Here is a 27,248-nt window from a genome sequence, read left to right on the forward strand (position 1 = left end):
CAGAACATTATAAATCCATTTTTTTATTTTGTCTTATTCTGAATTACTACCTTCAAAAATGTAATATTCTTAATTTCTTTAATCTGTCTGATCAATTCCTGCTGCACATTAGCCCAGTACCCAGTAACGCTTCAAACCCCTAAACGATAAGGCTTGTTCTCATTACTATATCAGACACATCAGCCAAAAACATCAGTCAGCGTTCACACTATTCAGTCATAGTTAAATTCAGGGAAATATAATACTTATAATATGAATACATATCAGTTTGGAACCACTTGAGGGTACAGTACACTCTCCGAAAAAGGTACATGGTGGTACAAATAATGTTCCAAAAAGAACAGATATGTACCTTTGTAAAAGTTATACCTTATATGGTACAGAAAAAAAACCTTATATGGTACAGAAAAGATATGGTATATGGTACTCTTATGATGCTGCTCTGTACCTTTTGTGGTACAGTTGAAATGAAGGTACACAATTGTTCTCATGAAAAGGTACATAAGTGTTGGAAAACTGCTTCTTTATTACAATGTCTATGAAAATAAATATGACTGGAAAGGCAAATTAATTTATGAATAATTTCCATATTCAAACATGAATCATCATTTAAAAGCACATGTTTAAGAAATTCATAAACTTTACTGTTAAGTTCTGTAATACAAAATAACAGGTAAAAGAAAACTATATGTATTGTAAACTTAACATTTAAGGCATTTTAATAAACATTTGGAAAGCATTTTTTGATCAATACATTTTCATTATTGATATCCGCAAACCACGTTTGCTTTTCACTACACACGTGAACTGGCAAAAGTCCTGCATATGCAAAGTGTTTGTGCAGACATTTTAATATTGTGAAAGTAATTAAACATTGTGCATATCTCCTTGCAATACTTTTGCATAATTCTATTTCTATTTTAAAAATAAAGTCAATTAAATTAACTTTTAAGTGATTACATAGGTCTTGTGTAAAAATTGGAGAAAACCTTTTTTTTATATGGGTACATGAAAGAATGTATTTAACATTTGTGTAAAAAGTGTTGTTAAATGTTTAGCAAAAAGAGGTGCATTTAAAAAAGATCCATTTACACAAACAGAAACTTTAAAAATATATTTGATGTTTGAAGAATGTAATGAAGCAAAATACATGTAAATAGTTCTTGAAGGAACACATTTTACATTGTTAAGTTACAAAGTGTCTTGTCACTGTAGTGTTACATTTATGAATCAGATTTGTACCTTTGATGAAGGTACAATATTGTATCTGCAGGTTTTAAAAAACAAAAGTACATTTTGGTTTCCCATTATGTCCTTAAATGTACAAACTGCAATGGTACAGCATTGTTTCTTTGTCTTAAGGTACGATTCTCATCTCATTTTCATCCGCTTATCTGGGGCCGGTATAATTCTGTTCCATAAAAAGGTACTGCCCCAGTGACAAGGGTTTGTACATGTTCCTTCTTTGGTGCAACATTGTGCCATTTTTTCTGAGAGTGTAGGTAAATAGTGAGTAAATTGTAAATTTTGGATGATTGGTTGAATAATTTTATTATTCATTTTATTGTTATTGTCAAACTTTTTTTTTACTAAATGCATTTAAGGAGTTTTGTTTTTCTTTTGAACTGAAAAAAGAGTTGTGGAAACCATGTTAGCCAATTACATCCATATAGGAAAAAGACGTGGCTGGAAGTCAGGGGCAACTGGCTTCCAAGGAAGTACTCAATAAGGTCTGAAATAAACGTAAGGTATAAAGGATTTTTTGCGGTGGGTTTCCTCTGGGTGCTCCGATTTCCTCCACAGTCCAAAGACATGCAGTACAGGTGAATTGGGTTAGCTAAATTGTTTGTAGTGTGTGTGTGTGAATGAGTGTGTATGGAAGTTTCCCAGAGATGGGTTGCAGCTGGAAGGGCATCTGCGTAAAACATATGCTGGATAAGTTGGCGGTCCATTCCGCTGTGGCGACCCCAGAATAATAAAGGGACTAAGCCGAAAGGAAAATGAATGAATGAATGAATGAATGAATGAATGAATGAATGAATGAATGAATGAACGAAAATTGGATGAACATTGGTAACACTTTACTTTAGGTCACAATTCATGCTATTAACTACTGGCTTAGTGCCTGCCACTTATTAAGATATTAACTGTTCATTAATAGATATAAAGTAATTAAGATATTAATATTGATTTAACTGACACAAAACAGCTGTATTAATTCATGCGTAATGTTGTTTTTGCATTATAAAGTTTTTTTAAGCTATAACACAATAATATTGTTGTTATTTTTTCATTAAATTAGCTCTCCGTGTTGTCTTTTTTATATCCATTTCACCAGCCAAAAGCATTTTTAGAAGTGTTTGGATGTGCTTAAAATGTGTTGTACATTGTGGACACTGAGTGAAGCCTGCTGCAGCTGCAGGACAGTCTCTACAGCACACAGAACTCCATATTCTGCTCCATTAACACATGATTTTCTGTCTGCACAGTTTATAACTGTCTGTACTTTGTTCTGTATCTTCATTGTTTGTGATTCTTGATTTATTTTAATAAAAGTGTCTGGAACTAAAATGTAATGGAAACAAAGCATTTTCAATATTTTTGAAAACTGAATGTCAATTATTTTTACAGTCAAAGTTATAAAATTAATAGAACAGTAGCAATAGTAATACCAGAATGTAATTGGGCAATGTATTTGGTATATAACCCAATGCATTGAGTTAAAATAGTTGGGAAGGTGTTATGATAACCTATAGTTGGGTTATATGTTGCGGTATTTTTAACTCAACTATTTTAACAGAGTAGTAGTTGGGTTTAGGTCAGTGCTTAATTTGAGCCAGATTCTATTCTAGAAAATATCAGATTTTCTTGTTTTGCTTTCCGGTATTTGTTTTAATCGATTTGGCATTAACTGGAGACTATCTGCGTGTTTGTGAGAATAAGTGCATGTGAAAAACAGCAAGCGAGGCTATATGTTTCGTATGGACATTTAGATATTACGTTTAGCTGTCATATTCAGCATTATATTTTTAATAATCACACAGCATCACTTGCTCTGGATTACTCATGGGATGTTTTTTCTTTATGCGCACATCATTTGTGCCAGTGGCGATAACTGTTTATTCATTCATTCATTCATTTTCTTTTCAGCCTCATCACTTTATTCATTTGGGGTCACCGCAGTGGAATTAACGCTCTCATTCACACATACACTACGGACAATTACCCAATTCACCTATAGTGCATGTCTTTGGACTTGTGGGGGAAACCAGAGTACCCGGAGGAACGTGAACATGAGGAGAACACGCAAACTCCATACAGAAAAACCAACTGACCCTGCTGAGGCTCAAACCAGCGACCTTCTTGCTGGGAGGTGACAGCGCTATACCACAGTGCCACTGCGCCGCCACTGGCAGGTTTTAAACTAGTATTTAATAGTGTGGATTGGTTCTTAAGCTAAAATATTACAACCTGTTGCACCCTAAATAAACAATATTTGCATAACTGGTTGTCGCTGCAGAGTTTTGTTAAGAATATTTAGAATTGTCTCTCCACCAGTACCATCAGAACTGTCTTACATAAAGCTGCACGTTTGTATGTGTCAGTTATAGATACTGACTAAGAACTAAAAAAATGACCATAAAAAATACTTAAATCATTCACATAGATCTATCATTCAAATTGTATTTTTTAACATTCGTTATAATTAAAATAAATTATTTAAGATTACAAATGCCCGTTACTTGTTATTTAATGTGTTTCAAATGCAAATATAATCTGAAATCAATTGTCTAAAACTCAATGATTAGCCTATAAGGCATGGAGACATGGTCAAGAATAGGACAATATGAATACATATCAGTTTGGAACCACTTTAAATTATTAACGCTTAAACAAGGTTTGAGGGGGGAAATGCTCTAATTTTATTAAAATGGCATTGCTTAATGGTTTGATTTCGCATGATGATAGTCTACTGTAATCTGAGTGATGGAGTATGTAATCAGACGAAAAAATCACCCCGCCACCCCCATACCCTCAAAAAATCAAAAAAAAAAAAAAAAAAAAAAAATCATATCTCCAGCAGCTATGCCAGTTTGTTTTGTTGTGGTAATTTTCGAGCGCGCGCATCACAGGCTGATATTCAGCAGTGCAGCAGTCAGTGTTGCTGGATTTCAGTGTTGCTGGATTTTCTCAGCTGCTGTAGGCTAAATCAAACTGTTGGAGCGAATGAACCTGGATTTATAGACTCGTCAGATTGATTACGGTGTCGGTGAGTAAATCTGGAGGAAAATGTTGTTGATGGTTGTAATTTGTATTTGGTTGTGATTATAATTTTGATTGTAAATATGAAAATATTTTCAATATAAATCTGATTCCTGAACTTAATTATGTTAAGGCGAATTTAAAAGGTTTCGTTTCAGTTGCCGAAAGTAAAAAAAAAGTTGTCAAAGTTTCTGGTAAGCTTTAGATTGGTCTTACATTTGTTAAGTTTATTATAGCATGTTTAAGCAGACCATTTTATTCCTTAATAATGCTCGACTGTAAACCTGTAGCTTACATTGCAACACAGTGTTGACTAAACAATGAATATTAATCTTACAGTAATACTCTCTCTCTCTCTCTTACTCTCTCTCTCTCTCTCAATACACTATTAACGAGCCTACTTTTTTCTTCTTAATTTCAACGTCGATATTACTCTTCCTCAAGTGGTTTCCTACCTTTATTTTCCTTTTGCTGTTGAACACAGAAGACATTTTGAAAAACGTTAAAAACCTATAAACTCTTTAATAATAGAAAATAAATATACCATTGAAGTCAATGGTTGCAGGTTACCAACATTTTTCAAAACAACTTATCTTATGAAAAAACTCAAGCAAGTTTGTGAAAGGTGAAGGGTGAATAAATAATGGTAGAATGTTCAGTTTTAGGTGAACTGCCTCTTTTAGATTTGTTTCCCCAGATTGGCTAAGGAAACCACTATTATACACTGACCTGCCTGATCTGACCTGATTAACCTGTTTAAGCCTTTAAATTACACGTTAAGCATTGTAAAATATTATGTACTGGCATCATTTTAAAGACAAAAAAAATTAGTAATTAAAACGTTGCTTAAAAGTGTGTTGAACAATATCTCAGTTAAACAGTACTTGGATATTTGAAAAACAATTTCAATTTAACACAAGGACTAGTGATTTTGAAACTGGAAAATGAAACAGAATGCCTGGTTTTAGATCACAATAATTCATTAGAATGGTGTGGGGCCTCCTTTTGCAGCATCATTTATTCTTGGGAATCACATACAAGTCCTGCACAATGGCCAGAGGGATTTTGAGCCATTCTTTTTGCAGAATAGTGGCCAGGTCACTATATGATGCTGGTGGAGGAAAACATTTCATGACTCCTCCAAAACACCCCAAAGTGGCTCGATAATATTTAGCTCTGGTAACTGAGCAGGTCATGGAAGATGTTCAATTTCACTTTCATGTTCATCAAACTACTATGTCACTAGTCCTGCTGTGTGTTTTGATGCATTATTACTGTATCTTGATTCATGGCATAGCTTTTAGGATACAATGTTTGAACATTTGGGTGCACATGGTCCTCTAGAATGGTTTGGTGGTCTTTGGCAGTAATAACTCTTCTGGATGTGGGAAAGACAGTGAATGTAGACTCATCAGAGAAAAATACTTTTCAGAAAAAAAGATTTCACTGCTGGCACCATTGAATCTGACATTTGGCATTGGCACGAATGACCAATTTTTTTTGCTATAGCGACCCAGCCATGTATACTGACCCTGTGGAGCTCCCGACAAACTGGAAACAGGAAAGTTGAGCTGTACATTTAATTCTGCAGTGAGTTGGCAGCTGGGCGACGCAGTGGCGCAGTAGGTAGTGCTGTCGCCTCGCAGCAAGAAGGTCGCTGGTTCGAGCCTCGGCTGGGTTAGTTGGCGTTTCTTTGTGGAGTTTGCATGTTCTCCCTGCGTTCGCGTGGGTTTTCTTCGGGTGCTCCGGTTTCCCCCACATTCCCAAGACATGTGTATACAGGTGAATTGGGTAGGCTAAATTGACCATAGTGTATGTATGTGTGCGAATGAGTGTGTGTGGGTTTCCCAGTGATGGGTTGCGGCTGGAAGGGCATCCGCTACGTAAAACATATGCTGGTAAAGTTGGCAGTTAATTCCGCTGTCAGATTAATAAACCTCAGATTAATAAAGAGACTAAGCCGAAAAGAAAATGAATGAATGAATGAATGAATGAGTTGGCAGCTGTGATTTTATGTTTTTTTTTTTCTTTGTATATAATCAGTGTTAGCACTTGGACATCCTTTTCAGACAGCTCCCTCTTGCATCAACAGCTACTCCTGTTAGATGTTATTTGTCCATATTGGTGGTATGCTGACATTACCATGGATATCGTGGTTCTTGATACATCACAAAGACTTGCTGTCTTGGTAACAGATGCATCAGCGAGACCAACAATTTGTCCTCATTAAAAAGAAAGAAAGAAAGAAAGAAAAAAAAAAACAGTACTATTGCTCTGCCAATTAAACCTTCACGCCCTGCTCTTAGCGGTGGAATGTGCAATCAATAAATGAAGATTGGCTACCAGGCTGGTCAAATTTAGCCATGAAACCTCCAACACTAAATTGGCCAGAGCTTCTGTTTCATTGTCCAACCCCTTAATATATATATATATATATATATATATATATATATATATATATATATATATATATATATATATATATATATATATATATTTTTTTTTTTTTTTTTTTTTTTTTTTTTTTTTGTGGGAAGCAAAATTTTTATTATTCTTTTATGTTTAATATTGTTCTCTTTTTTTTATGTGCTTTTAGCATTTTATAAAAGTACAAAAAAAACTACAGCAAAATCTCCAATACAATTCAAAAATAATATAAATAACTTTATAATTATTATACATATAAAATGTAATACATAAAAACAGTAATCTATGACAGAACAACAGAACACAAGAGGAACAAATGCACATGAGAGCAAAATATAATTTAGCTGATCAGGAAATGTATAAAACATAAATATGAATTAACATTGTTCTCATATTACAAAAAAAGGCATTATCCTGACCATAGTTTTATTGTCAAACAATAGTTTGGGCACATTTTTAAAAACATTATAGATTATGAATAGAGAATATCGTTTATACTCAATCTTTAATTACGATGTTACTGACAGGGGTGATTGGTTATGCTTGCATTTCTTCCAGTGCATTAGGTGTTCTAATATCTGTCCCCATGTTGTATCAAATATCTTCAATTTATCATTATTGATATATCTCAACCTCTCCAAAGCAAGCTTGTTATCATAACTTTACCCCACATACCAAATTTTGGTACAAATTCAATTTTCCACATTCTCAAAATTACCCTTTTGGCTGTTACCATACGGAATAACATGGCTTGTCTTTCATATTTATTAAACATCTCTAAGTTACTAAATATGCCAAGAACAGCTATAAGTGGACTTGGTTCAAGACTCATCTTCTTTTTTTGTATTTTTTCTTGTTCAATGTTATTCTTGGTTATGGTTGTTTTTTCCTTATATCTTCTGTGTATTGTGCTCATGGTTGGTTATTTTGTAATGTTTAGTGAACTCAAAGACCAGTGCAGAATGAACAAAACTGGTAGTAAAACAGAGAAGCATACAGTGCATTCTGAAAGTATTCATAGCGCTTTACTTTTTTCACTTTTTTTTTTACATTACAGCCTTATTCCAAAATTGATTAAATTAGTGCGCCTCTCAGTGCGCCTCAGAACGGCCTCCTTTTTAGACCAGAACGCCTATGGGCGCACATATGAGCGCTAATGCATTTGCTATTTAAACAGCGTAGCGCAACGCCTCAAAACGACTCTTGCGCCAAGCTGAAACTAGCAAAAGACTATTGCGCCGCGCCTTGCGCCACATTGCACCGGGTGTATGATAGGGTCCTATGTCTTGTTTTTAGCTTGAAAAAATCAGATACTCTTATAGAGGATCAATTAAAATTTCTATAAAATATGGCAGCCCTTTATTGATTATGTTGACCATATTAAGTAATACCCAAAATATTTATGTAAATATAATTTATTTATTTTTATATTTTTTATTATTATTATTGTTAATTTTTTTTACCAATTTATTTTTTTATTATTGTTACTTTTTTGTTTTGTACTTTTGTTTTTATCTTAGTTATTTATTTTATATTATTGTTTTTTTGTTATTATTATTATTATTATTATTATTATTATTATTATTATTATTATTACTAACATTGCTATGTTTCTCCAAACTCTTTTAATTGTAGGTTGAAGAGATTGACAGTTATGTTTTGTTCTATTCTATGTAAGGGTTATAGGGTTTGTAAATGGATATGTTTGAAAATTAATAAAAAATATTTAAACAAAAAGGGAATGGGCAAAAAATCCCAAAGACAGGTGTGCCAAGCTTGTGGCAACATATTCAAAAAGACTCGAGGCTGTAATTGTTGCTAAAGGTGCATCAACACATTATTCAAAGTATTGAGGCTGTGAATCCTTATGTACATGTGATTTTTCAGCTTTTTTATTTTTAATTAATTTTCAACAATTTCAAAAAATCATTATTATCATCATTGTCATTATGGGGTATTGTGTGTAGAATTTTGAGGAAATTAATGAATCCATTTTGCAATAAGACTGTAACAAAAAATGTGGAAAAAGTGAAGCGCTATGAATACTTTCTGGATGCACTACATACACAAAAAGATCACAAAACTGAAAAATTGTTCATCATGATTATTATTATTATGTTATTTCATTTTTTTTTGCAGTACCGAACATGTCTCATAACAGATCAGCTGGATGTTTGATGTCAAGCAATGTGTGTAACGGGAGCTGTCCCAAAAGAGAAGTGTCTGTTACTTCAACTGGCATCTCAATGACAGTGGGCATCGTTTCCAACACACTGGCTCTCTTCATCCTGATCAAAGCCTACCACAGGTTCCGATACAAGTCTAAAGCCGCGTTCCTCCTGTTTGCTAGCGGTCTGGTGATCACCGACTTTTTGGGACACCTGATCAATGGCTCTCTGGCTCTCTACGTGTACGTGTCCCAGAAAGAATGGGAAACATTTGACAATCACAAGTCTTTGTGCGACTTTTTTGGAGTTTGCATGGCTTTTTTCGGCTTGACTCCTCTGCTGCTGGGGTGTCTGATGGCAGTGGAGCGTTGTATCGGAGTGACCCGTCCCCTTTTCCACACCACAGCTCTGGGGTCCCATCATGTCAAGAGGCTGCTGGGTGTCACCTGGCTCCTTGGTCTGCTGGTGGCCCTACTGCCCGTCCTGTTTCAGCGCTCATACCAGGTGCAGCGCTCGAGGAGCTGGTGCTTCTTCCGTTTGCAGGGCCCGCGTGACTGGATGGATACGCTTCTGCCCATATTATTCTCTGCTCTGGGTTTGCTGGCTCTCCTCGTCTCACTATTGTGCAATACTATGACTTTTCTCACTCTCCTGCGGAGTAGGGTACAACTTGACCGAAATAATCATCGCCATAGTCGTAAGGCATCACACCATTCGGAGATGGTCTGTCAGCTTTTGGCAATCATGCTGGTTTCCTGTGTGTGCTGGGGACCAATTTTGGTGAGAAAGCGCTTCTTATTTCGCACACTGGCTGGTAGAATTACTAAAATGAGGAAATAAAGTCATTTACAGTATTTTTTGCAATTAAATTAAAAGGGAGAAAATGTTCTTATTTTCTGGATTCACCTCAGTCAAAGTTAAAGATTTAAAGAGCTTTTTTTAATGGTTATGATTCACAGAGTAGAACAATATATCAATAATGTCTCAAAAGAATTATAATGTTTAGTTACTTACTGGTTTATTAATTTGATTAATTTTGTATATGAATGCTGGATTCATCCTGGGCAGTAGTTCAGAACATGGAAGCACAATTACAGGAAAGATACTGATTTGCCATGGCAACTGCATTTGTCCAGATAATGTTTTGAGATACTGAATTTATTCAAGGATGTAGGTCATAAGATGTAATAATCTATTCAAAGATGATACTGATATTTATTCAATGATGTAATACTGTATAATATAATATAATATAATATAATATAATATAATATAATATAATATAATATAATATAATATAATATAATATAATATAATATGTTCTCCCAGTGTTCGCATGGATTTACTCTGGGTGTTTCAGTTTCCCCCACAAGTCCAAAGACATGCACTATAGGTGAATTGTCCTGTATGTGTGTTAATGAGAGTGTATGGGTGTTTTCCAGTGATGGGTTGTAGCTGGAAGGGCATTCGCTGCGTAAAACATATGCTGGATAAGTTGGCGGTTCATTCTGCTGTGGTGACCCCAGATTAATAAAGGGACAAAGGCGAAAATAAAATAAATGAATGCATGAATAATATAATATGGCACAGTCGTTAGCACTGTCACCTCACAGCAAGAAGGTCACTGGTTCAAGTCCTGGCTGGGTCAATTGACATTCCTGAGTAGAATTTGCATGTTCTGCCCGTGTTTGCGTAAGTTTCCTCCTGAAGTTCCAGTTTTTACCACAGTCCAAAGACACGCACTATACTGTAGGTGAATTAAATAAACTAAATTGTCTATAGTGTATGAGTGTGTCTGTGTGTGTGAGAATGAGAATGAGTGTGTATACAGTAGGTGTTTCCCAACACTGGGTTGCGATTAGAAGGGCATCCACTGTGTAAAACATATGCTGGAATAGTTGGCGATTCATTCAGCTGTACGCCACCTCTAAAATAGAGATTAGCTGAAGGAAAATGAATAAATTAATATAATATAATAATATATATAATATAATATAATATATTATAATATAATATAATATAATATAATATAATATAATATAATATAATATAATATAATATAATATAATATAATATAATATGTCTCTCTGGAATACTTTATTTTGTATCTTGTGACTGAATAATATTACAGTTTATCTCAGTGGCTTTCGTGCATTTCTCACAACAATATTTACATTTGCACAAAAGTTAATCCAACAATTAGTCATTTGTGCACCTCATTAGTAGCAGTGGCAGTTTCTCATTCCTTCCAAATTGCAAACGCTTTTGGACATGCATCATCTGCTTTCATACAACTCTCTGCTGTTTTATAACATTGTCATTTGCTTTTGTATTGTCAGTCAAAATGAACTAAACTTGTGAATGCTGAATAGTCATTCCATATAAAAATAAAAGTCCTTATTTTATTACTTGAGTATTTACATACACAAATGTTGAACTTGTTATCAAAATCTGACAAATGTAAATTTTATAAAAATGTTTCAATCTTTTTTTCCTAAAATGTCTTTTTAATTGAACAATTTTGACAAAGAAAAACTGTAATTTAAGGTATCCGGATAAACGACTTCAAAATTCATTTTACACATATAGTGCTGAAACACCCAATTTCCTCTGATTGGTCAACCAAATCTGAGCTTGTGATGTAGCCCTCAACATAAGAGCCCTCTGTGGACCTGCACCCAGGCTTTTAATTATATATATATATATATATATATATATATATATATATATATATATATATATATATATATATATATATATATATATATATATATATATATATATATATATATATAGTTTATATTCTGTTATTTGATCAGTTAGCAGGCTTACATTCATTTCACATGCATAAATTAAATAAAAAATTAAATTAGCAGTATTATTAGACATTTGTCATTAAAATAAGGTCATAGTTCGCTACCAAATGTCCTGCAGCTGTGCACCTGATACTGAGATAGCCATTTCCGAGCAGCACCTGGTTTGCATGATTGTTTCCGAGCTACTGTAGGCCTAAAAATTATTATTATTAATAATAATAATAACAATATTAATAATAATAATCATCATTCATTCATTTTCTTTTTAGCTTAGTCCCTTTATTGTTTGCTCAGCTGCAACCCATCCCTGGGAAACATCCATACACATTCATTCACACTCATACACTGCGGACAATTTAGCCTACCCAATTTACCTGTAACGCATGTCTTTGGACTGTGGGGGAAACCAGAGCACCCGGAGGAAACCCCACAAACTCCACAACTCCGCCATCTGACCCAGCCGAGGCTCGAACCAGCGACCTTCTTGCTGTGAGGTGAGGTGACAGCACTACCTACTGCGCCACTGTGTTGCCCTAATAATAATAATAGGCTGATATTAATAATAATTCATATTGTTCACGCAATATATATAAAATTTATTAGCCTTGCCCATGGCAGGCTACGCTGAATATTTTATATAAGTGGGTTTAAATAAAATACAATATGATCGGTGGCTGTGCACAAGCAACATCTCCAGGTTGCCAACTTATTTAAGAGCCGAACTAAAAGAAGTTTAAGGGCAAAAAACCTTTACAATGCGGTCAGTCACAATGCCTATTTCTCATGCGTTTACTCAAACAAGACTTGAGACATTGTAAAACACTGGATTATTGAACAAATTTTCAAAGGAACTAATTAAACACATACTTATAATTCATATTGAATAATGTCTTGTAGTTCAGACTAACATATGAGCTGGCTGTCTGTGCGTTGCGCTAACAGTGAACTTGACATTTGCTCTTCGTGAGAAAATTATGTTAAAGTGCTACAGCTGTCCCAGTTCCACATTGCACATATAAATATTGCATATGGGCTACAAATTGGTGCTGCCAACTGTCTGCATTTCATTTTATGCATTTACTACTGCATGAGATGGGTTTGTAAAGCGCGTGATTCCCACAAAAATCCATGCACTATGCCAAATTCAGTTTTCTTTAACCTAATTCTGCTTAAATTGTAGAAAATCTTTAAAATGACAGGCCTTTTTCATTTGGAGAATTACAGTTATTAATAGCTTAGTCTTTATTAATTATCAGTTTATAAAATACATCATTTACAGATCTACTGAAGAATAAAATGAATGTGAAATAACTATAATATTTTTATACTTTATAGCTTTACAGCGTGTGCGTCAAAGATGTAGTTATTGATGCAAGCCTGCTAACTGATCAAACTGTGTGTGTGTGTGCCTGTGTGTGTGTGTGTGTGTGTGTGGTGTGTGTTTGTATGTTTCCCAGAGATGTGTTATGGCTGGAAGGGGATCCGCTGCGTAAAAATGTGCTGGATAAGTTGGCGGGTTATTCCGCTGTGGCGACCCCGACTAAGCCAACAAGAAAATGAATAAATGAAAAGCCAGGATGCTGGTCCACAGAGGGCTATTATTTTGAGGGCTACCTCAAAAGTTCAGATTTGGATGACTAATCAGAGGAAAATGGGTGTTTCAGCACCGCCTACATGTGTAAAATGGATTTTGAAGTTGTTTATAAGTTTTCCTACCCTAAATTAAAAAAAAGAAAATCGAGCCAAAATTTCTATTTTTCGTTTTTTTGTGAGCAAATGAAAAACGGAAAAATGGCTGTTTTCTTTATTTTCCATTTTTTTTGTTTGAAACGGATATGGATTGGACGGAAGATACCCTGATTGTAGTGCTGTCTTGAGCATTTTTAGCAAGTGTCACCAAAATCTGAGTTTTTGCATTGGAAAAAAATTAACAGAGTAAACTATCATAATAAAAAACATGACAAAGCCATTTGACTATCTTGTTCATATACAATGGTGTCAGGACTTTCATCTTGATGACACTGACACTTTCACTGACATGAATACTTGCTTTTGAGCAATGAGCTATCCATTTTGAGCAAGTGACACACTTTTGCAGGTTATCAGCTAGGTTTTGCAGTTTGTACTAATTGTTTTGACAAATGCATTAACTGTTGTGCAAATGTAAATAGTGTTGTGAGAAATGCACCAAAGTGACTGAGAAAAACTGTATTCTGAGGTCGCCACAGCGGAATGAAACGCCAACTTATTCAGCATATGTTTTATGCAGCAGATACCCTTCCAGCTGCAAACCATCTCTGGGAAAAATCCATACACACTCATACACTACATATAATTTAGCCTACCCAATTCACCTGTACCGCATGTCTTTGGACTGTGGGGGAAACCCACGCGAACGCAGGAAGAACATGCAAACTCCACACAGAAATGCCAACTGACCACCCGAGGCTCGAACCAGCGACCTTCTTGCTGTGAGGCGACCGCACTACCTACTGCGCCACTGCGTCACCCGTGTTTATAATAGAAAATAATATAATATAATATAATATAATATAATATAATATAATATAATATAATATAATATAAATCTTATACAATACCTCATACCTTCCCACTAATTCATCCCTTTATATGATTTGTTTCCCAGATAACAGCCATCATTTTCAGCCTGCAGGATCGCGGTGAGGATCAGACATCATACACCCATATGCTGCTGGTTGTACGTATGGCGACATGGAACCAGATTCTCGATCCGTGGGTCTACATCCTTCTACGCAAGGCTGTTTTGAGGAGACTTTTTAAGGTGGCGTTGAGACTTTGCAGTCGTCACTTGAAATTTACATTCCAGTGGCAGAGCAGCAATCTAGGGAGCTCCACCATGGAGGCCAGTAGTTCGGTGATCAGCAGACCAGACTTCACCCCCCTGGATGGAACATTCCTACCAGACACTGCCATTAAGTTAGCTCACCTCCCCCGAGCCTCACTGGGGGATACGAGATCTCAATTCACAGATATTTGATAATTACATTACATTTTGATAATTTATAATTATTAGCAGAAAAAAACCCCCAAAAAACATGCAATGTCTCTTGTGGTGAAATTTTCTATTCATTCTAAAATTCAGAAAGATAAAAAAAAATGAATGGATACCAATCCAAAGCTTACTGACATGCAATAAGTCTAAGACATTTGTTCAAATTAACAACAGTATTTATATGCTTTAAAAGCACCGACGGGGAGACAAAATATGTACTCAATTGAAAGTAGAAGTACTAGAAGTAGAAAATGATACTTAAAAGATACTTGAGTACAAGTAAAAAAGGTATAAGATAAAAACAATACTCAAGTAGCTACTACATTGTAAAAAATTATTTGATCAATTAGTCTAAGTTAATCGTGCTCTAACTTAATTTTATACGTTTTGCAAACTGTTTTTAGTCGGTTTGACAAAATATAAATGGACTGTAATTTATATTATTTTAAATGGAAGTTTAATTTGATTCACCTTAAAAATTAAAGGTGGCAAGAATGTTTTACAGCGTTGTTACATTTAATGTGATGAAGCGAAAACCCATACATTTCAAACTATTTGGCTTAGCTTTTACATACCTCTTTCATGTATAATGGCCACATTAACATCCCATAAGCCAGTCATTTGCAAGAGTCTTTTCTACATTCTCGTCGCAAATTTGTCAAGATCTGCATTTAAACAAGATAAAAGAGAGCAAAGAAGTGTAAATTTGTCTTCGTGTTTGTGCTTTAGTATATTAATATTTATTTGGTTATGTTTTCTTGAACAGTTTTACAGTATTTTACAGTTTAAAGTGATAGTTCACGAAAAACTGAAAATTCTGTCATCATTTCCTCACCCAATTTAAAAAAAAAAACTTTATAAATTTTTTACATCTGTTAAACACAAGAGAAGATATTTTGATATATTTTGAAATAGTGAAAACTTGTAACCATCGAAGTCCATAGTATTTTTTGTCCAACTACGCAAGTCAATGATTACCAGTTTTCAACATTCTATAAAATATCTTCTTTATGTTTAACAGAAGAAAGAAAGACATAAAGGTTTGAAATCCCTTTTGGAATCACTTTCATCGCATACATTTTTGGGTGAAAAATCCCTTTAACTTAATTTGGCTCCTTTTATGAGCATTTCCTTTAAAAACATACAATAAAAAATCCCAAATGCAGCCAAATGTAACAGAGGAAAAGTGATGTTTTTTTTCTAAAAATGTACTTTAAAAAGTACAAGTACACACCTTTAAATGTATTCTTAAAGTACAAGTTACCTAAAATGTTTACTCAAGTAAATGTAACAAAAGGTCATTTGTTATCACCCACTTCTTAAAAAAGGTTTGGTTGTAGTCTTTAAAACTATTGTGTAAAAACAAATAAAAAAATTGTTGCTTATCAGAAAATAAAAAAATGATCATGATTAAAAGCTTTAAACATGTGAAGAGTGCAATTTCCAGGATCTCTAATGTAGAATATACTGTACATAGCCAATTTTGTTAAGTTTTGTTGTTCTGTGATTGTTTAAATGTTGTCAGCAGTGTTGGGGTTAATGCATTAAAAGTAACACAAGTTACATAATAATTACTTTTCTAAGTAATGAGAAAAGTAACACATTACTTTAAAAATTTAATAATATACGAGTTAAACATGCAACATAAGTTACTTTTTAGTTTAATTAATTAGCTTTTAAAAAATGAATTGCTGAATTAAAATTAATGTTCAATGCCGCAATCAATGAGAATTCTCTCCCTGCATAAATAAACAGAAACCATGATGAGGACCTTACATTTCTGCACTATTCTAATTATTCTTAATGCATGGAAGAAAAGTCAAAAGGGTATTGTCTCAATGCTAATTTTACTTCACTAATAAGACAAAAAGTACAAATGCATCAAACACATTGCTTTAAACTTTCATTAATCTGTATATACGGCAAGTAGAGCTGTGGCTCAGGAAGTTCATCAGATAATATTATCCTAAACTATTTTTATTTGATGTGTTACTTATGGGTAAATAAATGTTATACTGTGTGTTGTTGATTGCAGAGCTCCTCTATTGAAAAAAAGCTTTTAAAAAAGGTAAGAAAGAATAACGCAAAAAAGTAACATCACGCACTACTTGCTATAAAAAGTAACTAAGTAACGCAACTAGTTACTTTTTTGGGGAGTAACTCAATATAATGCATTACTTTCAAAAGTAACTTTCCCCAACACTGTGTCAGGTGTTTTCATATGAGTAATATGAACATGTGATATTTGTATTTTATAATAATTAGAATGAATGTGAACATTTTACTTGGTTCCTGTAAATAGTTATAGTTATTGACAAATGTTATTTAAAGCAAATAGTTTGTGTCAAAGCGCTATAGAATATATAAATATCTTAATAAATCTACAGTAACCATGTCTGGGTCATATGACCTATCACTAAATAAAAATTATGATAATGTTTTGCAAGTGAATATGTCATTTGTCACATTTGTGAGCAGTAGGATAAGAAAAATAATATATATTTTATTGTGTTGTCTTTTACTTCATGTACAATAAAAGATGATGTTGTTAAAATATTACTTGATAGTCACATTTTCTATCGACAATATTTTGTCCATGCAGGAAAAAATACATGTTTTAAGGAAGGCATTTTGTTTTCTAGGCCATTCATTAATTCATTTTCTTTTCAGCCATTTATTTTCAGGGGTCGCCACAGCAGAATGAACCAACTTACCTATATGTTTTACGCACGGGATGCCCTTCCAGCTGCAACCCATCACTGTGAAACACCCATACACTCTCATTCGCACATACAGTACAAACAATTAAGCTTACCAAATTCACTTACAGCACGTCTTCGGACTTGTTTGGGAAACCAAGTCACCCGGAGGAACCACGTTAACACGGGGTGAACATGCAACCTCTACACAGAAATGCCAACTGAACAAGACGAGGCTCGAACCAGCGACCATCTTTCTGTGCGGCGACAGCGCTACTCACCGCGCCGCATAGGCTATATTCATCAATAAACATTTTTTCTGCATTCGTACCATCAACAGGTGCATAATTATATGTCTATTTAAGCTCGAGCCGCTTGGTGGCAGTATCACAGTTGTTCACCAAGAAAAGCAACAAAAACAACGTGACGTCTTTCTCCAGTAGTCGGACCACTTCCGCCTTGTTCATTCAACGCATGCTTCTCTGAGCAGCTGTGTTTATCAGGTCAGTAATGGATACCATAACGGGTTCACTTTAAATACATTACAACAATAACAACTCAAATGTAAGCTCGACGCGTGTTGTCGTGGGCTGTGTGTTTGTTATGATGGGATTGTGAGATGTGTGCGCATGTGTGTTATGGTGGAGTGATGCACTCACTCAGATTATGCACCGTCAGGATTTTTGTCTTTATTCTCCATCAATGCATGTGGCTTCACGTCATATGTTATTGAAGAAGCAATATTAAAGACAAAGAAGCCTAATAAAGCGATGACTTGGTAGTTTTAATATGACCCTCCAAATATATGCGGTATTTTCCATCTTATCTGAGGGTTTGTTGGCTCCTGACAGGCGCATCGACAGTGCTTCTGTCTGTGAGGAATGTCACGGTGCAAATCTAAAAGGACATTCAATTTCACAATACATTATGAGAGGGTGTGTGGTTATAGTTAGAATGTAGAGGTTTGTTGTGTAATACCAGACTCAGTTGAGGTACTTATCATATTTATTGAATTGTTGTTAAATATGGTTATTTTCTTAATTTTAAAGTGATGAAAGTAACTATATTGAATCTTCTTTCAATTCCACATATTAAAGGCACAATATGAAATTTTTTTTTTAATAAAAAAAATCAAATCACTATAACCGTGGTTTATGTTTGCTGATTTGCACTTACATTATCTGAAATATTGTAAAGAATGTTCAAACTAGCAGTTTTAAATAGTTAAATGCAAAGTTCCTGTGTCACCATCGAGTCACCATTACTTAAGTAAAAAACAAAAACTTCTCTTTTGAACACAGTATATTTTATTTTGAGAAACGTTTAAAATATTTTGGAGCGATAACGTGTCAGGCTAAATGAATCATTGACTTCTGCTGTCTTCATTTGTTTCGAAAACAGTTTTTTTTTAACTAATTAAAATGGCGTCTTTGCATATGTTTTCTGCTGGAGATACTGATGTCCTAAAAAAAACGTAAATAAAAAATATTACTCATAGGAACATTATTGCAGAAAAGTTTGAGTTTTAAAACCTTGACTTTTGACTTTTCCAAACCACGGTTATCGTATACACACATATATACATTTACACCGCTTCATTAATGAATTACAATACATAATGTTGTATCATTAGTAACCATCATAAATTAATAGTAATCACCATAGTATATTTTAGCCTTTACCACAGTAAATATAAATATCTCCTCCTCCTAAGTCATCTTTCTATCAAGCAAATTTCTCTTGTGTTAGCATAATTGGTTGGTGACGTCACCAACCAGAGCGAGAGGTGGCAGTAACGCTCCAAAAAGTTTGTTGTTGACCACCATAAAACAGGAAGAAGAAGAAATCATTATTGTCACCATCATATGGATTTACTTTCATCGGCTTGACACTGGACTTGCAGCTCTGTGAATGTCAGTGCCGTCACTTATTGATACGCGATCTGTAAATATAGCTTGTGTGGAGGCTACTGCGCTACTGGACAAAAAAAAAATAGCTTCGCTAATGAAAAGCTATTTGATTTAGAATGTAGCGACGCTACTGCCACGCTGCTGAGAAATGAAGTCACTACTTGTAGCGTTGCTACTGCCAACGCCCGTATTACGCTACTTTGAATAATCTAAATGACTTTGGCTCTGTGCACTAAGGCTGGGTGATTGATCTAAATCGACATTCAGAACTATAATCAATCAAATTTTTTTAAATTAATTTCCCTACCGCGTGTGGAGTCACGTGACCCCAATCTGTTAAGGCTGAATTACACGTATTATATTATGATTTATACTTATTATATTATTTTGATATTATACTTCTGCCATAGGCACATGTACAGTCTGGTGCAGCCTTCGCATACCCATGCACCAGTAAAAAAAAATTACTTATTTGTCACAACAACGAGTAGCATAAGCTTTGTGATTGGTCAGTTCGATAGCGGTGACAACAATGGCCATGTGTTTTGATTTCAGTTGTTCAGCTTTGATGTTCAATAAGCATAGATAGTATAGTAATGTGTGTTTACTTCAGTTATTTAAATATAAAGTAACCCATCCTACATTCAAAATTTTTTCAATTGTAATATTTTAGCACATTTACTGTACAAAACTTGTCAGTGAATTATCAGGGCAAAAACATAAAATAAATAAATAAATAAACGTTCATTAGTAGAGTCAAAATGTTCAATTTGTTGAGATTTTGATTTTAGGCCAAATCGCCCAGCCCTAATACTGTACCACAGTTGTACTTTTGATATTCATTGGATGCTAATCTGATTTCACTCTTAAAAATTGGCAAAGAACAGTATTCTGAAATTTATATTATGATGGAGAAAGTCTAAATGTGCAAATATAAAACCAGCAATAACACCATGCTAATGACATCATACATGCTTCATTTCCAGGCTAGGTTTTATAGAAAACGGGGAAATACCAAAGACACTTTAATGTTGTGCATTTTACTAGACTGCGCGTCTTTTCCCCCACTTTTCACAACTGTGGGCTGTGGCATAATAAAAGTTCTGCTGCTTTCGTGAGCCGCCATCCTCATCTCTCATCAGCAATTGCTTTAGATCATTTTGCGGCAATGGCTTTCAGCCTTACTCTGCTTCATTCTACCATAATAAGTTTTGAATAATTTAGCTTATCCTTGAACATGATTCCCTAAGGATGTAATGAAGACGACAGCTCCCATGATTCCAAACTTAGTCACGAAAGATACACACTGTGCCTTTAATTCTAAGTCATTGACATTAAAGTCTTAAAAGTCATAGAGCTTTCCATTAAAAAGTAAAGCTTTTCTGTTTTTGACAAATATGGAACCTGTTTTTCACCATCTGAATAAAAAAATAAAATCCTTTAAAATAGTTATTAAAGATAATTAAGCTTAGTATACATCATTTTCTTTGTGAATGGCTATTATGATTATGTGAAACTTTTTGAGTGAGTGCGAATAAGTTAGGAAATTAGTATTAATATCAAGTGTGCAGATGTCTGGTTAATATGTTTAGCTGAAAATTATTTATTTGAAGGAATCAATAGTTGGTGCTCTTTTCTAGAAAACACATGGTTAAAAAGAGACAAGTAAAATTAATTTAGTATAACTCTATGTATGGTATGTTAGTCTAATGATACTTATTACTAGGTATTTAATAGGGCTGGGTGATTTGGCAAAAAAATTTAAATCTCGATTAATTGAAAACTTGATTACGATTATTTAATTTATTTATTTTATGTTTTTTCACTGATAGTTTACTGACAAGTTTTGTACAGTAAATATGCTCACATATTACAAATGAGAGATTTTTGAATGTAGGGTGCATTGCTTGATTTTAAAATAATTGAAGTAAAGACACACTATTTACTATCTGTGATTATTTATTGAACATCAATGCTGAGCAACTATTAAAACATATTAAAACATTTTTTTAAAAATGAAAACACACATTGCCTAAAACGTGGATCTCCACACCACCCACACTCATCACCGTTACCAAACCGACTAGTCACAAAGCTTATGCTTCGCATCGTTGTGACGTTTAGTTACATTTTTTTGAGTGGTGCGCTGGTATGCGAAGGCTGCATCGGATTGTATGTGTGCGCTTAGCAGGAATAGAATATTAGAATAATATAATAAATTTAAATCAGCCATTCGATAGGGCGTTGCAGGCCGGAGGGGGAGGAGGGCAGGCCATAAATGGAGACTCCTGAATTTGAGACTTCTGACTTACACACTCAACAGCATTGTATATGTATTTTGTTGTGTCGTCCCAAATGGAACACTAATGTTTTTTTTTAAATGAGTGGAAATACAAACCATATCTCTGATAAGGTTTGATGGTTGCTAAATTATTACATTTTATGACCAAAGTACCAAATAATACCGGCTATAAGTATAACCGCATTCACCATCGGGAGGCGCTATAATCACTCTCGTAGGAGAATTTTGATTTCACAATCCAAAATAGCAATCCAACATGTGTGCCCGATAGCTCCGCCCCTTTCGCTATGTGAGCAAAACTGCAGTCGTTGAGTGTGTGAAGTGTCCATCATTCCACACTTCATTTTTACGAGTGAATGAGTGCATCAATTAATTAAAGTGCAATTATTATTTTTAGAGTTTTCAGTGTAAGCGCACTACTTACACTATTTATACTACAAAATGGCATAGAATGGTGCATAAGTATGCGATTTGGGACACACCTTGTGTATTTTATTTGAAGTGATAATTCATCCAAAACTGAAAAGTGCCATCATCTACTCACAATTCACCTATTCCAAACCTATTTGAGTTTCTTTTTTCTGTTTAACATAAAGTTTTTGGTAAAAAAAAAAAAAAAAAGTTGAAATCTATTGACTTTGAGTCAATAGTTACCGGTTTCTAACATTTTTCAAAATATCTTTTTTAGCCTACATCAGAAAAAAATCACTCATAAAGGTTTGGAACCACTTGAGGATGACTATATTGAATACCGTTTTTGGGTAAACCATCCCTTTAATTCTAGTTGTATGGATTCAAAAGTCTTTAAATTAAGAAGCATCTGTTTGTTTCAGAAGTCAATACAGTATGAATCAAGAGAAATTGGCTAAACTGCAAGCGCAGGTCCGGATAGGGGGCAAGGTAAGAACAAGCATAAGTATTATGGATTTTTGATGTTTATTATGGTGTTCCTGTTATAAATGACTTGTATTTGTTTTCATTAGGGCACTGCACGCAGGAAGAAGAAGGTCGTGCACAGAACGGCAACAGCCGATGACAAGAAACTCCAGAGTTCATTAAAAAAACTTGTGGTTAATAACATAGCTGGCATTGAAGAGGTAGACTGGTATCTCTTCAAATGTTTCTTTTTTTTGTCTTATTCTGTTCTTTCTTAGAGGGTGATGAGAATGGGATCTTGTTTTTCAGGTGAATATGATTAAAGATGATGGCACAGTCATTCATTTCAATAACCCCAAAGTTCAGGCATCCTTGTCTGCAAATACGTTTGCCATCACTGGCCACGCAGAGACCAAACAGCTCACGGAAATGCTCCCGGGAATCCTCAGTCAGCTTGGTGCTGACAGTCTCACAAGTCTGCGCAAACTTGCAGAGCAGTTCCCTAGACAGGGTGAGTTGCATGCTTTCAAAATACACGGGAATCAAGCAACGCAATCTCAAAGCAATTTGTATCTTTTTTGATTTAGTGGCTAATTCGTCCTAATCTCATTCGTACATTTTAGTACGTTTTGTTCATCACCCAATTAGGGGTAGGGTTTGGGGTGGACTTTGGGGTCATGCCTTTTAAAAAAATTTGTATACTTTCATACGAATGAAATTGTATGAATTCGCACAAACTAGGCACTTTTTCGGACAACACAAAGTTGTTTCCTCATGAAATCAAGATGTAATATACAGTTCAATGCAATGCAATTCAATGTTGACATTTTATTTATGTAATAATAATAAAAATAATAAGCTTTATAATGAACTTAACAATAAAAATATTTTTATTTATACAACAGTTCTGTCTGGTTCTCGAATCAGATCAGCTGATAGCTGTGTGATATTCTGCAATATCAGAACTCATACAGCTTCCTTACCCTTCTGTATTACTCTGCCCACATAGTGACAGCAGATCAGTAAACTCACTACAGTTTGACAAATATTGCAGCTGTTGGACAACATAATGTACTTTTGAGGCTTTTTAAGCAAATATGTATGTTTTAGATTGCAACTATGCAGTTTATTTATAAGGATAGTGCCTATTTTAAATATTTATAATTGCTGAAATCCAACACATTGGCATCCATTAGCCTGTCATAGAGTTTATGCTGAAGTGTGCTATAGGACTTTGTCAGTAACCTGGGTCAAGTGCTTCAGATGAACTGTATGCCATTACAAAATTGGCACGTTTAAGGTCTGTTTTTAAAAATCAGTTTTCTGTTTTCTTTAAATATTTTAATTACATTACAACATCGATGCTGTAAAAGGAACCTTATAAAATGGAAAAAAGTAACATTAACTGTTTACTGAAAGTTTATCAGTATGAGAATAAACACTAGCTCCTGTTTTCGTTAGTGCAGACTAGTTCAGTAAAAAGAAAGAAAGAAGAAATCCCCGAAATGCAAAAGCGTTTTTCTTTCTCAGACGCAACAGTAATCTGGTAGTGTTTGCGCTGCTTTTGCTTTTTCGGGGTTAATTATTGTGCTCTCCCAATTGCAAAAGAGAAATACTGGGAATTCTATGTAGACTGATGGCATTTCATGCCGTTCAGCCTTATAATCTAAAAATGTCAGCAAAATCTTTGTCTTCACTTTAGACATTATGCTAGAGAATCAATCAAACACTACCTCTAAAGTGACATTGGTAAATTACATGAGTTTTCCGGGTGACAGAACAATATAGGAGATGGGTCTGAAATGCAGGAGACTGCTACAAGAGTGATATTGCTCATATAGCACTTTTAAAAGTAACATCTCTTAGCACTTTACAGACATAAAAAGTGCTGCAGTAAAACATACAAGGATAAATGCAAAAAATTAAAACCAATAAAAAATTTTAAAATACCTAAAATAATAATAATAGTAATACATCTAAAAGTCAAATAGAACAAACGATTAAAGAAATTTTAAGAAATGATTTAACAATACTCAGGGATTCCGCATTGTGAATATTAGAAGGTAAAGAGTTCCACAATTTAGGTGCCAGTGAAGAGAATGCTTGGTCTCCCATAGATTTTAGCTGCGTTGCCTGAGCAGTTAAAAAAACTGCATCAGATGAGCATAAAGCACGTCTAGGAGTGTATGGGATAAAAATCTTAGATAAATATTGTGGCGCTAGACTATTTAAGGCCTTGCATGCAAGCATGAGGATTTTAAAATCAATTTGAAAAACTGACAAAAAGCCAGTGCAGATTTTTCAAAATATGGGTTATGTGCTCTCTTGCACTGGTCCTAGTCAGAATTTTGTATTTTGTTTGGGGTAACTTTAGGAACTCCAGCCAGCAAAGCATTACAATAGTCAATATGGGAAATACATTGTTTTTAATGAATTTGTCAGAAACAGAAAAAAGTTTGGCAGAACTGAAATCAAATGTAAGGTTAGAATCATACCACACCTAGATTTTTTTGTTTTGTTTGAAACTCTAAAGCAGAAAGCTTGGAAGTTACTTCTATAAGTTTACTAAATATCGGTAATGTGACCACACTTTTGCCTAAGCACCATTAGTAGACAGCTACTGCTATGTGAATATTGACATTTGCCACTTCAATAATCTTTGTTTATGATTGTCTTTCAAGTTCTGGACAACAAAGCTCCGAAGGCAGAAGATATCGATGAAGAAGATGATGATGTCCCAGGTATGTCCTTTTAAATGTTTTCTTTTGTACAATCTGTAAAATGTACCATTCACAATTTGTGTTTTTATTTTTTTTCTTCACAGATCTTGTTGAGAACTTCGACGAAGCATCAAAGAACGAGGCCAACTGATCATCAGACCTCCAGTAACGGCTATTCAGGACGAAATCTCCTGCAGTATTTTTAAATTAGAGTGACCAGACATATCATTTCAACACTATTCAGTGAATCCAGAGACTTTTATATCACAAATTGGCTGTTCCAGATCAGATCCATTCCTGAGCTTTCGCCTGCATTTATACAGAAAGAGACGGACGGTTACATTGAATGCTTCACGGTTGTAATTCTTAATCACAGTGCTAGTTGAAATACTAGTTTTGACAACTGCGGCAATGAAGATCAGTCTTAATTTTTTGTTTTCTGTTAATTAAATAAAAATAAAACTCAAACCTTTTATGTATGGTGCTTTGGTTTTTCTGCTATGTGGTCAGAAGTGTAATTAATAAGCGAATATTATATTATAAGAGAATTGATAATTGAGAAATAGTGAAAGATTTAAATGCTAACCAGCTATAAACACTGGTCTGATACAACTTTGGGCTGAAAATAGCAATTTACCATCTATTTAAAACTCATGATTTTGATGACTTTTGGTTTGCATGGCAGACTCCTTCAAACTGAACAAACTTGTCTGTTATCAGGTCTTAAACTGAGAACAAAGATTATTAAAATGACAAATGTCAATATTCACATAATAGTAGCTGTGTGATCACATTACAAGTATTCAGTAAGTCTTGTTTTACACAAGTAACTTCAATCCAAGCTTTTTGCTGCTCAGTGCAAATCATTTGTTTAACTAAACCAAAATTTGTGTGCAGAAATAGTTTACCATTACACAAAATTCCGTATCAGATGGATTCATAAAGAAGTGAATTGATTTTACTAGTGCAAATATACGGAAAGTCTAACTTGGGCTTACTTGCATATCTATTGATTAGTGAGAAATATCTTAATCTTCAGAACATTACAAACTTAAAGGGTTTAGTTCACCTAAAAATGCAAAAAAAAAATAAATAAATAAGTAATCACCCTCATATTGTTACAATCCACTGAGATCTTCATCAGGGTCTCTGCTGGATCTTAAAAGTCTTAAAATGTCTTAAATCTCAAAAACTAAATGTTAGACTTCAAAAAGTCTTAAATTTACTGAAATATTGTGTTGAAGGTCTTAAATCTTTTTAAACGGGTCTTAATTTTCCTTTGGTCATGTATAGCTGCCCAATCTGGCCAACGCTGATCCATTAATTACTGTTAATAATAAAACTTTAAAAGAATTATATATAGGAATGTACTTTTTAGCTCTATATACCATAATGGTTTTACTATTTTCCTTACTATAACATTTGTTCCTGGAAAGATTGCTGTGCATACTTTTAGTTTGTTACAGTTTTTAAAAACCTTTAAATTTTTTATTTTTAAGGAAGGTTATGTTGAAAAAAGTGTTCAGTTAAATAAAAAATATGTTTTTATTTAATATATATAATTATTGAATTATTATTATTGTATTATTAAATTTATTAAACTATTAAAAAAAAGTTTGATAGGGCAAATACTTTTTTTCCAACTGGGACATTCAATAAACTCCCTAGCTTTTAGCCTTGTATGAGTCTAAAATGTCATTCATAATGGTCTTAAAGTCTTAAATTAAACTTGTTGAAACCTGCAGAAATCCTGTTCAGTCATCTTCCTAACACGTATTATCAAAGATATTGATAAAATGAGCGCTCTCTGATTCATCAAAATCCATGAAAAGGAGATATTTTGTGTGACTTAAATGGTTTCAATCATGCAAAACATCAAAAAAAGGCTTTGTTAAGCTTTTGTCTGCTGCGTCAGATTAGGGTGCGTGTTTACTATAGTATACAAGCAATCTAATGCTTCTGTATTGCACTACTGACTCCAATAAAAAAATACTTCATACATCCTGTAGGAAACGTCCACCCTGAGCTGATGG

General features: G+C 34.1%; 2 protein-coding genes across 8 annotated transcripts; both read left to right on the forward strand.

The window, feature by feature from the left end:
* The first annotated feature begins 4,043 nt into the window (after positions 1 to 4,043).
* On the forward strand, positions 4,044 to 17,266 carry ptgfr (prostaglandin F receptor (FP)). Of its 2 annotated transcripts, XM_073916069.1 has the most exons (3): positions 4,044 to 4,270; positions 8,830 to 9,638; positions 14,322 to 17,266. In XM_073916069.1, exons 2-3 carry the CDS (start codon positions 8,838 to 8,840, stop codon positions 14,691 to 14,693), a joined length of 1,173 nt encoding a protein of 390 aa, XP_073772170.1. In that variant the 5' UTR covers positions 4,044 to 4,270; positions 8,830 to 8,837; the 3' UTR covers positions 14,694 to 17,266. The 2 variants fall into 2 exon arrangements, with proteins under 2 accessions (XP_073772170.1, NP_001172000.1); NM_001185071.1 differs by lacking the exon at positions 4,044 to 4,270 and having other exon boundaries at positions 8,829 to 9,638; positions 14,322 to 14,693.
* Positions 17,267 to 17,848: 582 nt separating this feature from the next.
* btf3l4 (basic transcription factor 3-like 4) lies at positions 17,849 to 25,688 on the forward strand. Of its 6 annotated transcripts, none has more exons than XM_068224128.2 (7): positions 17,849 to 17,910; positions 22,308 to 22,380; positions 22,453 to 22,519; positions 22,603 to 22,716; positions 22,805 to 23,006; positions 25,177 to 25,236; positions 25,320 to 25,688. In XM_068224128.2, the coding sequence occupies exons 2-7, from the start codon at positions 22,355 to 22,357 to the stop codon at positions 25,364 to 25,366; spliced, it is 516 nt and encodes a 171-aa protein (XP_068080229.2). In that variant the 5' UTR covers positions 17,849 to 17,910; positions 22,308 to 22,354; the 3' UTR covers positions 25,367 to 25,688. The 6 variants fall into 6 exon arrangements, with proteins under 6 accessions (XP_068080229.2, XP_021335239.2, XP_009304161.1 ...); XM_021479564.3 differs by having other exon boundaries at positions 22,456 to 22,519; XM_009305886.4 differs by having other exon boundaries at positions 22,308 to 22,336.
* The last annotated feature ends 1,560 nt before the right edge of the window (positions 25,689 to 27,248 follow it).

This window comes from Danio rerio, chromosome 11, assembly GCF_049306965.1.
Source record: "Danio rerio strain Tuebingen ecotype United States chromosome 11, GRCz12tu, whole genome shotgun sequence".
NCBI lineage: Eukaryota > Metazoa > Chordata > Actinopteri > Cypriniformes > Danionidae > Danio > Danio rerio.